This window comes from Ctenopharyngodon idella, chromosome 19 (assembly GCF_019924925.1).
Source record: "Ctenopharyngodon idella isolate HZGC_01 chromosome 19, HZGC01, whole genome shotgun sequence".
NCBI lineage: Eukaryota > Metazoa > Chordata > Actinopteri > Cypriniformes > Xenocyprididae > Ctenopharyngodon > Ctenopharyngodon idella.
In genome coordinates this window covers 11414684-11433394 of record NC_067238.1, presented here as the reverse complement: position 1 = coordinate 11433394, position 18711 = coordinate 11414684, and the positions used below count along the sequence as shown (strand labels likewise).

General features: G+C 36.4%; 1 protein-coding gene across 2 annotated transcripts in view; it reads right to left on the bottom strand.

Annotated features, from left to right (window-relative positions):
- The window catches only part of grin2da (glutamate receptor, ionotropic, N-methyl D-aspartate 2D, a), an 82846-nt gene that overhangs the window by 11676 nt on the left and 52459 nt on the right, over nt 1–18711 (bottom strand). For both annotated transcript variants that reach the window (XM_051873505.1, XM_051873506.1), the window contains exons 5-11: nt 12116–12230; nt 10659–10864; nt 9047–9215; nt 8595–8748; nt 6834–6959; nt 6364–6593; nt 4113–4273 (exon numbers count right to left, since the gene is read on the bottom strand). In XM_051873505.1, coding sequence (XP_051729465.1) covers nt 4113–4273; nt 6364–6593; nt 6834–6959; nt 8595–8748; nt 9047–9215; nt 10659–10864; nt 12116–12230 — 1161 coding nt within the window. The remainder of the gene's footprint in view (nt 1–4112; nt 4274–6363; nt 6594–6833; nt 6960–8594; nt 8749–9046; nt 9216–10658; nt 10865–12115; nt 12231–18711) is intronic.

The following is an 18711-nucleotide window of genomic DNA, read 5'->3' as shown; positions in this document are numbered from 1 at the left end:
ACTAAAGGTAAACCGCTATTTCATGCATGCATGCATACTCTGTTTTTATATACAGGCGGATAATCAAATACCTCAAGAGTTTTCTGAAACACGTCTTGTTTCTTTGCCATAAATGTGATAATATATGCGCACAAGCACTTTGCAGAATAGCACCGAAGAAAGGCGTTATTGTCTGGCTGCGCGCCTTGCTGAAATGAGCAGTGCATAATAGGAGGACTAATTTGTGCAGACACCGGTCTTCGAATAAACCCCATGTAGAAAAATACCACCTGAAATTGGGACCAGATTGGCAGGCTGAATTCTGAGCTGTGGCTGTGCGGTGTTACACAAATACACATTTCTTCACATAACTGTTTGTAATGTGATGCTTGGTATCATGTGTCACTTGAGCAATAACTTTTCTTTTTCTTCACTTTGCTGCATGATAAAAACACGCAAAAAAAAAAGACATTTGCATGCACAGGCACCACTCACATTCTTAAAGGCTAAAATCCCGCTTTAATTTTATTACTGCATATTCACAGTGCTAAATAATTTAGCAGGTGAGTCTTTTACAGTAAAGACATAAAAGTAAGTTGCTTTTCAGAAGTGAAGGAAGCATTGTGCCTTATCAGAGTCAGGTGCATCGGTATGCCTCTTTTCTTTGATCATATTTTTCCCACCTTGTAACATGCCAACGTCTCTGCAACAAAAACCCAAATTGACAGCTTATTACTGGCTACTCTTCAACCTCCTGCTAAGCACACCTTGAGGTTATTAACAAGCTCAACTTGGTCCTCTAAGACCAACGAACGGCGCATTAGCATTCAAGGTGGCAGCTTTTGTCAGAAGTGTTGCATCCAACAAAACAGAGCCCTTGGGGGAAAATGAGTCACACATTTCAGTAAGAGTGAAACCAAATGAATAGAACACACACAGACAGGTGTTTGATAGCGCAGCATACTGCCCCACAGTGTAACACTGAAATAGGAAGGCACAAAAGCAGTAGGTAGGCTGGTTGAGGTACACAAGTGCCTTTGAGAATCAGCTAGGACCTAGATGGAGACCTGGCTTGTTGACTTATGGGCTGGCAGGCTTGCCTTGAATTGCGCAGCTTGAAAGCGAAAGTATCACTCTGCAGGCTGAAACTAATATACAAACCAAGTACTTATGAGTGACAGATGAAATCTTCATGAGAAATTGTAACGGTGGCACATCATGATTTCACATTCTAGCCTGCAAGCATAACCTTTTTTATGATGGGATGCATATTCATGCCCTTTGTATGCATAATGCAGGAACTTGAGTTTAAAGACGGCCATAGACACACACACACACACACACACACACACACACTCATACAGACAGATCCGAGGGCAGTGAAGTAGTGTTAGCCACACCACACTACTATTTAATAATTCTGGAACTATGGCATCTTATGATGCAGAGCAGCAAATTAATAATACACGAATGTAGAATTGCTTTTTTCAATGATTAAACGCTACCAGACGAAAATCGAATGACGTCAAATGTTCTTTGTATAACAAAGTCTTTCAAAGCATTTTAAAAAGTTTTGTTTCCTAAACTAACATCATGCAGAGTGGTGTCAACTGACTCGACACATTAAAGCACAATCATAGGAAAACTCTACATTTGACTGAACAACTAGAATACCACCAATGCCTCTACACACTCTCAATATGACAATAATAAAACACATTCTGCTACTATAAAGGTAGTCTCGTGTAGACAGACCTTCAGACTGAGGGCAGAAGGTCTGAACTTTATAGCAGCTTTCACTGGCCAAGGACCACTCAGAGGCCATCTTATTGACATGTAAAGCAACCAATAACAGTTTGTTTTGTTCAGCATCATGTTTAGCGACAGTAAAATGCTCACTGTTGTCCCTACAGTAACAGACCGGCGTATAAAATTATTGGACTTAAAAAGTCTATTCTGCAAACTTCACATACTTTTGAAAATCCAGCATTTAGTTGACCCTGATAAGCACTCATTGTCACAGCTGTTAACACAACAATTTTCTTCTTCCATGAGGGGGTTTGGCATCACGACAGGTTCAACCAATCAGATGACAGCTTTGAAACTCCTGAAGTGTTTCCAATTTTGTGTGTAATATGCATCAGTCGTTCAGCTAACAGTCCGTGGGTGTGACGTCTGAGGCTGAGACTACTATAAAGCAGATGTCATTGTTTATATCAATCTAAAGGTAATGACACTACCTGCTAGATTCACATTTCCTGAAGGAAGTATCAGTGCTTGCAAAGCAGAAAAAGACCATCATTATTCCTCGGTTTCCGGTTTTATTTTGTAGAAACCATGGAAACACCAAAGACGCTTTAATATATTACATGTTTTATTAGACAAGCGAACATCTGTTTTGATGCATTTATAGACAGAATACTAATCGTTGTTCAACACGTTTAGTCTTGTTTAAATCAAATTTTCTTGATTTTTTGCGAGTACCATGCTTTTACCACCTCAGAGAAAAACACTATTTTGTCAAGTAGCTAACATAGCATAAACAGATGCAGCTTTATTTTTAGTAACAGCAATACAGAATTTTCTCCATCATACAATACGTTTTAAAATTAATTGCATGCCATTTATCAACACAGCCCATCCAGCATTTAATATGATATTCTAAAATCGATCTAGCTTACTGAGGTGTCCAACAAAGTGTCTCACAGCAGCCGCTGAGCGAACGCACAGAGTAATGTTATAACATCATTTTCAACACACTCAAATGTATCTAATATGATAAACAAAGCTGCGTTACCACATACTCATAACTGGAAAAGCGGAAGCGGCGACTGTGGCGTAATAAAAGTTCCGCTGCTCGCGAGGTGCGTGTTGCGTTCGTCTCTCAATAGCAATCACTCCAGCGGCCTCGTTCAGCTCCCACAGCACTCGGTCCTGCTCTGCTTCATACTACAGTAACGTTAATTATCTCATCCATGAACATGATTTCTGAACGAGTCCTATCCCGATTCTTTTCCACCAGCTGTGAAAGTCCACATGTCACAAGATTTCTCGCTCAAACTTGCCGTCATCAAGCTACACCTTTGCTTTGAATAGGCGACCTCTAGTGGACGAAAAACTACATATTGCACCTTTAATATATTTCAAAATGTAATTTATTCCTGTGATGGCAAAGCATTATAGACAATTCTAATATGCTGATTTGGTGTTTAAGAAGCTTTTTTTATTATTATTAGTGTTCAAAACAGTTGTGCTGCTTAATATGTGTGGAAACCGTGATACTTGTTTTCAGGATACTTTGATGAATAGAAAGCTCAAAAGAACAGCATTTATTTGAAATAGATATCTTTTATAACAATGTAAAAGTCTTTACTTGATCGATTTAATGCATTTTTGCTGAACAAAAGTATTACTTTGCTGAAGAAGAAAAAAACAACAACCTTACCTCAAACTTTTGAACGATAGTGTAACTAGTTACTGTACCCTTATAATAAATTGCTTGTGATGTTCCTTACTTGTAAGTCACTTTGGATAAAAGCGTCTGCTACATGAATAAATGTAAAATATAAATAAATTAAATGAAAATGTAAATAAAATAAATGAAGTTTGACTGGACTAAGCGAGTGAGCTCAAATCCATGCTCGCCCTGCAAGAACTGTAACAAATCAAGTTAAATAAGTAGCATCCTGTGGTGATAGCAATGCCTACTGAATGTTTGGTCCTTCCAGTGACATAGCACCAAGGATGAAAGTCAATCTTCACACCCTCCTTCGAAATGGAGACGAAAAGCGACAGCCAACAAAATAATTAACGCCTCTGTTGTGATCCATCATGTCACCCATATCCGTCAATTATTTGTGAGCACATCTGTTTTCATCCACTGCTTAAAAGAACATCTTGATTCGTTGTGGTCTGATTTAGGGCCAGGATTAAAGCTCACGTTTGGCAGATTTTTCATTTGCCAAGCTGGCCATGTAAAACGCTTCATTATAGATACTTTTTATGCATATGGATTAACCTATAGATTTTTCCGAGAGTGTGTGTACACTTTTGAACCTGGCTCACCCAATCAGATTTTAGAGTCATTAGTATAATTTTTATATTGTCTTTACCAGTGGTCGTCATTCACTCACCCGGTTTTAAGGTTGTCGATGGCCTCTTCCACTCCTCTCTGATTGTTCCGCACCATGTACTGATGCATGCTGGGGTAATTGCTCCGTATATTCTCCTCCGTACTCCCGTTTGGGACAGTGCCGAATCGTAAGGGAGGATACTGCTCTGTGGGATGTTGAAACTGAAAACGAAAGTGGGAGATACTTCATTAGGTTTCTGAAATATGAGATTACAGTTTAGGCCTCTGAATTTCAGTTAATTAATCATTTGGCTAACTATGATGGGAAACACAAAAGGGGGGGGGGGGGGGGGGGCGTGCTCTAAAAGAATAAAAATCGAATCATTGTTTCATAGGCCGATGATTATTTGCATAATTTGGCCCCAACTCCTCCACACAAACAAACGTCTGGTTCATATTCAAGTGAGACCAGTTTAAAAAGATTAATAGTGTGTGACCATATTACAGTGATGTCAGTTATTGTTATAAATCACAATTTCAGCTTATACTAAATTTCACTAAAGCTCAGTTTAGTACACATCAGGTACACTAAATAGGAATGAGCCAATATTAAAATTGTGACCAATACCAATAATTATTTTTTATTTTATGGCTAAGCAACCAGTGTTAAACTATTACAAAAAGTTTTAACTAAAAAAAGGCTGAAGTAAAATAAAATATAAATTATAAATGACAAACTTAAACTTAAAAAAATAAACTTATTTCAGTTAGTTGTCAACTCAACATTTCTAATTTTGTGCTAAAATGACTAAACTGAAAATATACAAGTAAGCTAATTTAATAATTTAATGGTAACACTTTACAATAAGGTTCATTAGTTAACAATAGTTAACTACATTAGTTAACATGAACTAATAATGAACTGCACTTCTACAGCATTTATTAATCTTTGTTAATGTTAATTTCAATATTTACTAATACATTATTAAAATCTTGTTAACATTAGTTAATGCACTGTGAACTAACATGATCAAACAATGAACAACTGTATTTTCATGAACTAACGTTAACGAAGATTAGTAAATACAGTAACAAATGTATTGCTCATGGTTAGTTCATGTTAGTTAATACATTAACTAATGTTTAACTAATGAACCTTATTGTAAAATGTTACCAAATTAATAAATACTATAATAGTATATGAATAATACTAAAATAACACTGCTGATAACTGATAAATATTTGATTTAAACCCTACATTGTTAAAACCAAACATTAATAACTAAAGAAAATATTTACTTGTAGTTGCTGCAAGTGAATTTATGCATCACAATATTAGGCATTACCATAATCTATTAAACCTTTAAGCCCAAAACAATAACACTTGTTGTATTCTACTCCGTGAGACCTTTCAAATGCCATGACACATGAGTATCTGAATTGTATGATGTTTTTGACATATTACAGCACATAATACTAAAAAAGTTTTTCATAAATTCTGAAAATATTTTTTTTTATACTGCAGATAACTCAGCACTACTTAGGAGTTCATCAAATTGGCTACATGCATTGTAAAGCTCAGACTCTTAAGCTTTCAAATGACTCCTATTTTGTGTTGATCAAGGCAGCAGTTTTGAAAAATATTACGATTATTCTTTTCGTAGGTAGGTGGCGCCTGCGGGCGGTACACTCTGTTTTAGAGGGACTACTCAGCACTCGTCAAGAGTTGATCAAAACTATTAGATGCATTAAAACCCTGAGTTTGTAAGCTGTAAAATGATACCTATTTTGTGTTATTCACACTCTAAAAAATGCTGGGTTGTTTCAACCCATGTTTGGGTCAAATATGGACAAACCCAACAGTTGGGTTAAAAGTTGAATTAAAAAACTTAACCCATTGGTTGTGTTTGTCCATATTGGACCCAAACATGGGTTGAAACAACCCAGCATTTTTTAGAGTGCAACTGGATTATGATTTTTTTTGCGGGGGTGGGTTGGGTTAAAGGGTTAATATCCTTTAAGTATTTAATTAGTGCTATCCTTTGAATATTTAATCAGTGGTAAATGGTAATCTAAACCTTAAAATAGGCAGAAACAATTAAAAATTTAATAGTGGCAGATAAATTATGATGATTATAAATGATAAATAATTATACATTTAAAAAAACACCTCAATATAACAATTATCTTATTTGCAAACAAGACTTATTACACAAATATAAAACATATCTAATCATACTTATTATTATTCAACGTAACAGCTAAAAAGAGGAAAATTTGTTACTAATTAAATCACTCCTATCACTGTCTACCTTCTTATCACTGAGGCCTGACACAGTGTCGATGTATTCTTCTTGGATCATGAAAGCAGCCAGGTTAGCAGTGTAGCTGGCTAGGAAGATGACAGCAAAGAAAGCCCAGACCAGCACCATTATCTTACTGGTAGTGCCTCTCGGGTTTTCCACCGGAACTGAGTTATTAAAAACCAGAGCCCATAGCAGCCAAATAGACTTCCCTATGGTGAACTTTGAACCTCCTGCCTCTGGGAGAAGAAAAACACAGGAAGGCCAAATGAGACATGTCTTGTTATGACATAGATGCTGATAACAGGAAGTGTAAAGGGAGACAACAGTAAGACACATGAGAGAAGAAGGAAGATAGCTCGAGGTGAATTGTGGAACATGCTTACAATGATAATAACAATCTGTAAACAAGTCCTTCATTGCTGATTGCGTTCAGGAAAGTGCCTAAAGCAAAACCTTAAAATATATAAACGACATACTCTTCCCGCTCTGTAAGCTTCGGTTATATCCAACAGGGCTGAAGAACTCGAATATAAAAACGGTCACAGCCACCACAGACAGGCACATGACGAACATCATCACCCACACAGCTGGGCTGTACGGCTCTACAATAGTGGAAAAAACAAACAAACGAATGAATAGATGACATTCCAAACACATTAAAGTGGTCATATCATATTTTCCTCAGAGCTCCATTTATAATGTTAGCAAAGTTTTTTTATTTTGTGCCAAAAAGTCTACAGCAGGGGTTGGCAACCCATGGCACACATGGATAACGGGCACATGACAATAGCTAAAGAGGTGTATGTATTTAATTTAAATAAAACCCCTCAAACAAGCGGACGTACCTTTTGAGGTAATCATTCTTCATAGTCACACAGCCTGCTTTAAGTTAGGTGCTATAAATACTACTTAAGTGCGACTTATCTCACAATTCTGAATTTTTTTTCTCGCAACTGCGAGTTTACATCTTGCAATTCTTACTTTTTTCCTCAGAATTGCATGATATAAAGTCACAACTGCATGTTATGAAGTCAGAATTGATTGTGTGATATAAAGTAGCAATTGAGAGTTGCAAAGTTAGAATTGTGAGTTATGAAGTTAGAATTTCATGTAATAAAGTCAGAATAGCGTGATATAAAGTCGCAATTGCAAGTTATAAAGTCAGAATTGCAAGTTATAAAATCAGAATTGTGAATTATAAAGTCGCAATTGCGAGTTCTAAAGTTAGAATTGTGAGTTATAGTTAGAATTTCGTGATATAAAGTCGCAATTGAGAGTTATAAAGTCAGAATTGCATGATATAAAGTAGCAATTGCATGTTATAAAGTCAGAATTGCGTGATATGAAGTCACAATTGTGTTATAAAGTCAGAATTGAGTGATATAAAGTCACAATTGTGTTATAAAGTTAGAATTGAGTGATATAAAGTCACAATTGTGATATAAAGTCAGAATTGCGAGTTATAAAGTCAGAATTGCGTGATATAAAGTAGCAATTGCATGTTATAAAGTCAGAATTGCAAGACATAAACTTGCAATTCTGACTTTTTTCTCAGGATTGCGAGTTTACATCTCACAATTCTGAGAAAAGAAGTCAAAATTGCGAGATATAAACTTGCAATTGTGAGAAAAAAAAGTCAGAAATGTGAGATAAAAAGGCACAATTATCTTTAAAATGTTTTTATTCCGTGGCAGAAACAAGCTTCCATACCCAATAGATGTCATTGACGTCATTTGTTGATGCATCTGTATGCATGAGTCGTTTTTGCTGTTTACATTTAATAAATGCTCTTTTTAAACTAGGAAGGAAGTTTATAATATGTTTTTAACTCAAAAGATCAAGGAAAATTTGACTCCTCATGCCAGCTTAACATTTAAAAAAATGTTCATTGTTAGGGAGAAGCCAAGTTGGTTTGCAAAGTACAAGATTATTTCAAGATTTATAAACATCCGTTAAACACTCATTTGGCAGTGTGCATAAAAAGTTGAAAGACAATCTGCAAAAAAAAAAAAAAATTTATTTAAAAAAACAAACAAAACAATGTGAATAATTGTAAATCTTCAACATTTAATATAAACGTGATAGAACACTAAATCCGAAGTAATATGAAGTCTGTGGCTCAACTGGTAGAGCACGATGCTGGCAAAACCAAGGTCAAGGGTTTGATTCCCAAGGAAACAGATACATGTCTGCCAAATGCCTAAATTGAATAATGATGCTCCTTCCTACTTCCTTACCGAGGAAAGCAGATGGTGACACAGTGCCGTTGCTACGAGAGACCATGACACTGATGCCAGTCTCCACAAACGGAACAGAGAACTCCACCACCTCTGACCTCTCCTCATTAATAGTCAGGGAGCCGATCGCCATGTCGGCCCGCTTGGACACCACCTGGTGGGGAAAGAGGCTAATAACATTATGAACAGAGAAAGTGAATTAAAAAAGTGAACAGGTTTGTCAAGATAGTAACTAACTTTTATTATCTGAATGTTGCTTAGTTTGGACATTTAAAAAAGTTCAATTATATGCTTATAATTTATATTCAAGAACATTAGCTTGCATATTAAGCCTGATGCTTCATCAGTGACACAATTCAAGAAAAAAAAACTTTCTGCACCTGAATTCAGTAGACTTTGTGACAATAAAATCAAGATCAACAAATAGTCGAGAGATAAAATGAGGGCCTGACCTCCCCAACCATTCCATTCCACTCTCCATCTATGTTCTTTCCATGCCTGCCATTGGTCACCAGATAGAGGTCATAGGTGAAGCCCACTATTTTAGCCAGGCGCTTGAGAACATCAATACAGAAGCCTTTGCAGCAGTGCTTCATGGATTGAATGCCCTCAACAACCATGCTGTAATTGAAAAGAAGAAGAAGAGAAAGACATAGAAAAGGAAAAAGAAACAGAAAGGGGACAGTGACAAAAGAAAGAAATAATGTAGAGAAACCAAGCAAAAAAAACTAAATGAACATCCCTGCTTAGAATTCAGTGCTTTGTCACCTAAGGCAAACACACATAATCTGGGGTCTATCAGCATAAAGCATAAGATTCTTAAAGGAAACGGTCTGCTGTTTTAAAAACCAGCACTGGAGATGTGATCAAATAGAAAAAGGTTATTATTCATCTAAATACTGTATGTCATATTTCACCCAAAAATATAATACAAAAAAATATTTCATTGTTTTATTTGAAGCCAATTTGCAAAAATGTTTTTAGATTTTTGTTATTTTAGCCTTTTGAGTAAAACATCTGGGTTATGTATATATATATTTATTTATTCAGACACCTTGAACATTTCATTCATTAATACAGTTTATTCACTACAGTTAAAAAAAAATGGTAATAAAATATGAAAAGATCTTAGAGTTAAACTGTGTCAGAAAAAAATAATCTTAATTATGTCAGATAACACTTAAGCAAAACATGGTCAGGTCAAAGTGTCTGAATAATTTTTGGTTTCAAATTTTTATCAATTTTACTGGTAGTCCACTGTATGAAGAATTTTTGGGTATAATATGTCACAGTTTACTTAAATGAACTATAGTGTCCTGCACCCACTAATAAAAACATATAAAAAATATCAAAAATGTCTGAATAATTTTTGGTTTGACTGTATATATATATATATATATATATATATATATATTTTTTTTTTTTTTTTTTTTTTTTTTTTTCCCATGATAATTAAGCATATGTACCCCTACAGATTCTCAATACCGGAATGCAAAAAAGTCTTGTTCTCATTTCTGCAAAAAATGAGAACGAGACTTTTTTGCATTCCGGTATTGAGTATCTGGGGGTAAATATGGTTAATTATAATGAAAATGTCATGTAAAAAAATCTTAATGTTCCTAAACAAGGCTTCATTTCCTTCATGAAAAATTTAGTTGGTTAAACAAAATCATAATCTAATTCATTAAAATTTATTTCCATTACCTTTCTTTTAATTTTGAGGTGAAATATGACCTGAGCATGCTTTTGACAGTTTTTGTATGATTCACCCAGGCGCTGTATACGCTAGACCAGGAAGAATTTGGAGAAATTCTCCATTCAAATAAGGTAAATGAAGTAAAGTGCTCTAACACAGAACAATCATTGATCAACCTCTTCCATTTCTACGTGCATTTCTAATTTATTTAAATTCCATCAGTGCTAGTGACAGGACAGGGAATTAATGCCCCTGGGGTAATGTGAATGTAATTTGCAACATCTGCATATTCACTGCCACATTTGCTAAAATGATAACCCCAGAGGTTGAACATTTCTAGTCTAGAAATCCACAGACTGAACCTTGACCTGCTGTTGAGTGGCAGACGGCACGGAACAGAGTCTCTGATGCAGGAGCCTGTTCCAGGATCAGCAGGCTCTACGATGACGAATGGCCTCTCCTCCAAAGTAACCACTCGCAAGTGCTGGGAATCATCCAGAGGTTTGAGAAAAGGGCCGTACCGGGACCAGGGCGGGTAACGCAGACGCAGCACTCCATTCTCCCACCAACCTACCTACAACAATAGCAAGACGTCATTAAAATGGTACAAAAACATTTCTGAGACCTCAGATGCAAAATGTTTTATAATGGTGCTTTGATGAAGTTAAATATGATTGGTGTTGGCAGGGCCTTTCTGTCTGTTTCCTATCTGGCATTCTTTAAATTGTTAGTGGATGTAGTCCCGACTTTATTACGTTAGATACTTTAAGCTACAGAACATATAAAATGCCTGTCTTCCTAGTGACAGCTCTTTTACCTTTTAACAAGACACGTAAACCCAAACCTTTCAAAGCGACTGCAGCATGACACCTTTGTAAGTTCACATGATTCCCAATCTCAAGTGCAAACCATCTGTCAGTGAACATGGCAATTAAATGTAAAAAAAAAAGCCCTTTGTTCTATCTCAACAATGAACGATTTACTGTTCCTACAGCTCCCTTGGCAGTTCTGAAACCAGCCTTTTCAAACTGTCAAAAAGTGCATGAATAACCAATACCAAAAACGTTCCTGCAAAAATCTATTATTTCCCATGACTTATTGACATTTGCCAGGAAAATGCTGTATGTGCAATCATTAGCAATTGCCACTCAATTGTATTCAAGTGCACTGGCCTGTAAACAATTTCCCTTTTGAGAGTAATTTAAAATAACTGATAAGTTATTGGAAAAACAGGAACATTGTGAATTATACAGTAAAACATAAATAAGCATATGAACAGCAGAACAATTCTTTTTTTTTTTTACCATGAATTTAAAGTTTAATATGGGAGAGAGAGAGATTACAAACTCAGTGTACAGCAGGTTGATCATTTTTCTGTATGAAATGTAGAAGTATATGTACTGAAAGTACTGAATATGAAAATTACTGATCAGTACTGTCATGTAAAAAGTATAAAAGAATGCAATAAAGCAATGATAATGATTATTATGTTTATAAACACAAATTTCACATTCTGTTTCATGCTTTAAAAATTGCAGTTCCAATAAAAAAAGCACCATAGTGACCTTGACTTACTTGATTTGATTTGCTTTGCACAAAATGTATTGTAATATAATGTGAATGTGCATATATTTATTCTCTGATGTACTTCAGTCCCTTCTTTATGCGACATGGTTCATTTCAAATGCATTCTTCACATTTCAATTATATTGCATTTAAATGGCAAGGCAAAATGTGAACTCACTTGGGAGCTGCATTTAAAACAGTTCAGTGATAACCATGAATATCTAAACACATTTAAGCATACTAATGGCTCCACCCCTACCTCCTCCCAGCCTCTTCCTGCAGTGTAGGAGATAACATCCAGGAGCGGATTTGCCAGATAACCGTCATTATTAAAGGAATAGTCCCGTCCAGATAGAGTTATGTTACTGAAGAACCTGCAGGAGGAGAAGAGGAAAAAAGAGAAGGGTGATAAAGGAGGAGTCTGAGTGAAAGTGATAAAGAGAAGGAGAGAGAGCAGCGAGAGATAAAGAGTGATAGATGGGAGTTCCATTAGTCACCTCTCCACTTGGGGTGGTGTGTGTGATTTGTGCTGAATGCTTATGGGACTCTAAAGTAAACCTTCTCTGCCGAACATTAAACAGAAATGACAACACTGAATCTCAATGAACATAAAAAAGAAATTGATTTACAGAATGGCAGAAAACTGAAGGTACAACTGCTTAACTAAATGAATGAATCAATGAATTAATACAGAGTAAAAGAGTAAAATAAGGATAAAAAAATAAGGAAAAAGTAATGAATGAATAAATGAATGAACAAAAAAAAAGGAAGAAATGGATGAATGAATGGCTAAAGTGAATGTATGAATGCTTATAAATAGACACATTTAAAGAAAATGTGTTTACATACATATACATAAATCTACAGTGTTGGAGAAAGTTATTTTTAAAAGTAATGAAAAAAGTAACTAATTGCATTAATTAGTTACTTTTTATGGAAATTAATGTGTTATGTTATAATTGCATTACTTTTTCTCACCTGGGCTGGGCTGGCTTGTTTGTTTTTTAATAAAAAAAGGTTTTACAAATGTAAAGACCCTTTCACACCAAATGGTTGGTTGAATTGGATCACCGAAGTTCAGCAGCAAAGACATTGGTTAATAAAGTGAGATTAAATACATAAAGTTTATTTGTGATATTTAACAAATCTAATTATTGCAGGTTTGCATAATATTCAGAGTTCGCATTTTACAGTTTTTATTCTTTGTGAGGAATACTGAATATGTTTTTATCCAAGTGAGATGTGTAACATATTTACTTTAGTCTACAAATACAATAACCATCATGTTCACTAGGGATGCACCGATACCATTTTTTAAGGACCGAGTACAAGTACCGATACTTTTTTTCTAGTACTCGCCGATACCGATGCCTATACATTTATTAATTTCTCTCTCTCTCTCTCTCTCTTTTTTTTTGATGTTGCAGTTTTCCAAGCACAACACAGTGAGACTAATAAAAAAAAGTAATAATTTTTATGTGCTTGTCACAACTTAAAGAACAAAAATTTCACAGTGTCCAATAACCTTCAAAGGGCATAATTACCAATATATATAATTGTTGTTATATAAAAAGAAATTTACAAACAAATTACAAACAATACAAGAAATACTATAGAGATACAAATCAAATAAATTTGTTTTTTAGATACAGTAGGTTTATTTACCATGTATACATTTATTTAACATATTTTGTTGTTTTATTAACATTAATGACAAATATAGGCTATGGTCCCTTTAAGACCGAATCCATGGATACTGACACATATCCTGTTTTCACCCAAATGTTTACGTCCACTTAAGCCATAACCGACTGTATTTACATGAGATACTCCACACGATGGACATTTTGACAACTATGTGTGCATTCATCCATTCAGGCGCGAGAAGAACTGATCGCGCTCTGTCTGAGAGAACTGGGATCGCGCGCAAGAAAGAGAGCGCGCACGCGAGAGAGAGCGCTTCTGGTCTGTGTCATTCAGCGTGATTCCGCCTATCCCGCCTTCACTAATCGATAACGAATTGTGATTGAAAGCATGCAGTTCGCAACGTGTGTGTTGTCATCATTAATTTTGAAGTATTTCCACACCTCTGAGGCGGACATTGTTTATGCTGCTGCCGCCATTGTCTCTGTGCACGGAAAATTCTGTCAGTTACGTCACGTGAGGTATCGGTCTTTGGAATCGGGGGTATTTTTACGAGTACGAGTACAAGTACATGAGCTTGGTATTGGGCCCTATACTGATACTGATACTGGTATCGGTATCGGTGCATCCCTAATGTTCACACAGCGCACACAACGCCTCTACACATTGTTCCCGATTTCTATCAACATGGGGTCAGGAGAGGTGTCAGTCAATAAATGGGAAAACAAAGTAACTTGCATTACTTATTTGAAAAAGTAGCTCAGACATTTTGTTGTAAATTTAAAAGTAATGCATCACTTCACTCATTACTTGAAAAAAAGTAATCTGATTACGTAACCCGCGTTACTTATAATGCGTTACCTCCAACAATTCCTAACTCTAATGGATTCATGGAATAAAATTATTAAAAAATATATTTATACTAGGGCTGCGCACTAATAGTTGACTAACCGTAAGTCCGTGAACCGAAGTCATGCAGTCCGTGATGGACAGATCGTTAACGACGGGTCCCTGTGGTAATTATAGTATGCTGGGCAGGAAATCCAAACATTAACCTATCATTCACCGAACTCAAATATGGCTTATAATTTGAAACATGTAAGTAGTAGCAACTTTACATGGCCGCTCTCTCTAACGTTAACCTAGAAAAATGTGTGCTAATATCTGCCGCATTCAAGTGTTTGTGCGAAGTGTGGAAGATGAATAGTAGCACTCTTACTGCATGACAGTTAACTTAATAAGGATGCACCGGTGAGACCACCTGCATTTGAATTAAAATACTCCGTCATTTTTGGTCATACAGATAAGAGTAATAAATCATTCAAAACTGTATAGGGTCTGCTTTTATTTGTGTACACTCACAATAAAAACGTTGTGCCTTTGTAAAATAATGAAAAAAAACCAGGATGCGCTTTCTGTCGTTTCGGTCTCTGTGAGCGTGTCAAAAAATAAACCAAAACTCAGTGTATACTTGCCTCACAGACATGAGAAATATAGCTATAGAAAGCTTGAAATGTCAAGTGATTTTCAATCAATTCAAGTGGAAAACAAATACTCTCAGATTATGTAATCTGTATAAAAAACGTGCATATAGACGTGTCCACTACTGCGGAGATGACAAGTCAGCATCGTCGACACGTAGCCAAAAACACAGAAATCATTATCAATAAATTTTTTTAATGTTTAGACACGACACATTCATAATCATTACTTTTGCCAGTGCACTGTGGCAAGCTTTATGTGTGCTTTTGAGCACTGATTAAGCCATGTATTATATAAAGGCTCACTATTATGATTTATATGGCTTATTAATATACACGAGCGATTAGTCGACTAATCATTTAAATGACCAATTACTAGTTGACTACAAAAATCTTTAGTTGAGGGAAGCCCCAATTTATACTTATTCTTATTTTTATGGAGACAAAATTGGATGGATGGATAGAAAAAACATGGGTAACATAAAGGATAAACTTCACAGAGGAATGAATCGATGAATCTTAAAAAGAGGAACTCAGTGGATGGAGGATGAATGATATGCCCTAAAGCACTGCAGCCATGGCTCCGACTGCACTTTTATCACACTTCCAGATCAGCGGCAGGACATGGCAGTCATCTCGCCAGTGGCTTGTTTTCAATATTCAGTGTTTGGAGCTCTTAGAATGCTGCCGAGATGCTCTTGTTAGTCGCCATGACAACTAGGAGCATGAGAGTAGCACTGAAATTCTGGAACAGAGGGACGCGAAACGCGAACATCACAACAGAGTATCTTTCTCCCCTCCGCATGTGTAAACTGCATCTCTCATCAAGCATTTGTCAGCAGTTTTCTTTTTACTGGTGACGCGGTAATGGCCAGAGAAAAAGACTCTTTCAACCAGCTCGTTTTTCATTTTTTTTTATTTTAGCCTGTCATTGCACGGGACGCTCGGCTCGTTTTTATGAGACATGTCTCATAAGTCTTTCCACTTCTGTCTTTGGGAGAAATTGCATTTGATATCTAATCCATAATTTATGACAGGCTCTATATAAGAGATTATGTTCATTTCAAAGCGTTGGTCGCAATGACTGCTACGGGCCCGCTTCTGGTTTAATGCCCCATTTAATAGAATGTGAGCAGTATTGCTTAGCCAAACTTCATTCCTCCATCTTGAAATGGCACACTAAACACTTTTTGGAATACGGAATGAAGATTATGAATGACACTGCTCATTTTTCATTGCACATTTTTTTTTCTCTCCATGCACACTCAGATCTGGCACAAGGGAATCATAATCGAGTTTACAAATCACTCTCAAACTTCTTCGATCTGTCACACACGATATCTGCTTCGGATCGGCAATTAAAGAAAACGTCCGATCCAGTGTAATTAATTTATCTCGCACTCATTTCGAGAGTGCAATGGAGAGCGTGACAATCTTAACAACCTCGAGTCTGTGATGCCAGCACTCACACTTTCCTCGTTCCCTCGCTCTAGACCCCTGCAAGGTTGTCATAGCGACACAGCCATTGACATTACATGTGTTCCGCTAATGCCTTACATTGTGGGGTGAACAAACAACCTAAAGCACAGCACGTAGCGGAATACAGATGTCACTTGTGTCATCACAATGAAGACGAGAAAGAGAGAGGCAGGAAAAAGAGAGCGTGAGTCTGACACAAAATGGAAACGTAGCAGTGATGTACTGTCACACAGAATGTGAAATGAAAAAGCCTGGAGACACAAGGAAGAGGAAGCAGGGGGGAAAAGTGTGAGGCGCACACACACTAGGACAGGATAAGGAGAAATGTGGAATGTTTAAAAATCACAGGGGTGTTTAAACATCAGAAACATTTGAGGGGTTTTAATGTGTCCATTAAAGCGGCATTAGTATGGTGATGAGCAGAAGCACTGCCCTCTGCAGCTGTGTGTGTGTGTTTGAAAGAGAGAGTGTCTCAAAGCAGTTTTAATGTGGCTGTATACACTGGCAATATGGTTATCCTATGAGTGAAAGTCATAAAAGAGAGAGGCTATTCCAAAAACCTAGTGAGACCTAGACAGGATTTTTTGGGATCATGGGCAGGTTCAAAAGATAATTTTGAAAAAGACCAAAAATATTGTCTATGAAGGAATGTTCAAGCTTACCTGTGATGCCTAAAACTGCTTACTAGGCACATTTAACATGCCTATGATGCCCAAAAAGGGTATACTTTGGTTTTTTTACACATATGCTAGCGTACGCGCACAGTCGAACACACAGCCTTGCAAAGTACACTTCACTTGACTATACAAAGGCTATACACAGTTTTGAGCAATCTCTCACCACGAGTTGCAACCCATATAAATATGTTTGTATTCTTTCATGCTAGAGTTGTACAAATGAGGGTACTTTCTAACCTCTTCGCACAATCTGTCGTCTATATAGGCCTCCAATGTCGTGGTAGCAGTCTGTTCTGTTTATGCAGGATTTCTTCTACTACCTTGTGAATCGATGCCCCCAGGACATGACATCCATACCTTGTGGATAAACTAATTACTGCAAAAAAAAACAAAAAAAAATTTTAAATGCGCATATGCGACCTGTGCATACAAGTATGCATGGTAACAAAAATCCAGCAGTGCACATACAGAACGCACGTACTCTTCTGATGATGAAATACGTGTCACACGCACTGTACGCTAACCCTCACATACGCGTAAAAAGTGAAGTATACTTTGGGCTTTAGGGTTATTTAGGGCTATCTACACAGGAATGTTTTAAGGGGCCATTCACACAGAACGTGTTTTTGCATTTACAAATGAGACGCAAGGCAGTGGAATGAACGCAAGGTCTAGAGAACCTTTTTTTTTTTTTTTTTAAACCTCTTTTCTTATTAAAATATGCTGCAAAAGATGCAAGACATGAGCGCAATGGTCAGTCAAGTCCGTCTAGTACATTTTTATACAGGAAAACAGTGAACGTCCAAAATGAACGTCTATGAATGTTCGAAACACCTACAGTGCTGCTTGAAAGTTTGTGAACCCCTTGCAGAATCTGTGAAAATGTGAATAATTTTAACAAAATAAGAGGGATCATACAATATGCATGTTATTTTTTATTTAGTACTGTCCCGAGTAAGATATTTTATATAAAAAATGTTTACATATGGTCCACAAGACAAAAAAATAGCTGAATTTATAAAAACGACCCGCTCAAAAGTTTGTGAACCCTTGATTCATAATACTGTGTATGGTTAACCGGATGATCTACAACCGTTTTATTTGTTTTGTGATAGCTGTTCATGAATCGCTTGTTTGTCCTGAGCAGTTACACTGCCCAATATTCTTCAGAAAAATCCTCCAGGTCCCGAAAATTCTTCAGTTTTCCAGCATCTTTTGCATATTTGAACCCTTTCCAGCAGTGATTGTATGATTCTCAGATCCATCTTTTCACACTGAGGACAACTGAGGGACTCAAACACAACTATTAAAAAATGTTCAAACATTCACAGAAGGAAACACAATGCATTAAGAGTCAGGGGTGAAAATTTTTGAACAGGATAAAGATGTCCAATTTTTTTTTTTTTTTTTTTTCCCATTTAGTACTGCCCTTCGGAAGCAACAGAAGACACTTAAATGTTTGCCAGAAGACAAATTAAGTACAATATTTCTTGATTTTCAAATTCAAAAGGTTTTCACCCACTGGCTCTTAATGCATTGTGTTTCCTTCTGGAGCATCAGTGAATGTTTGAACC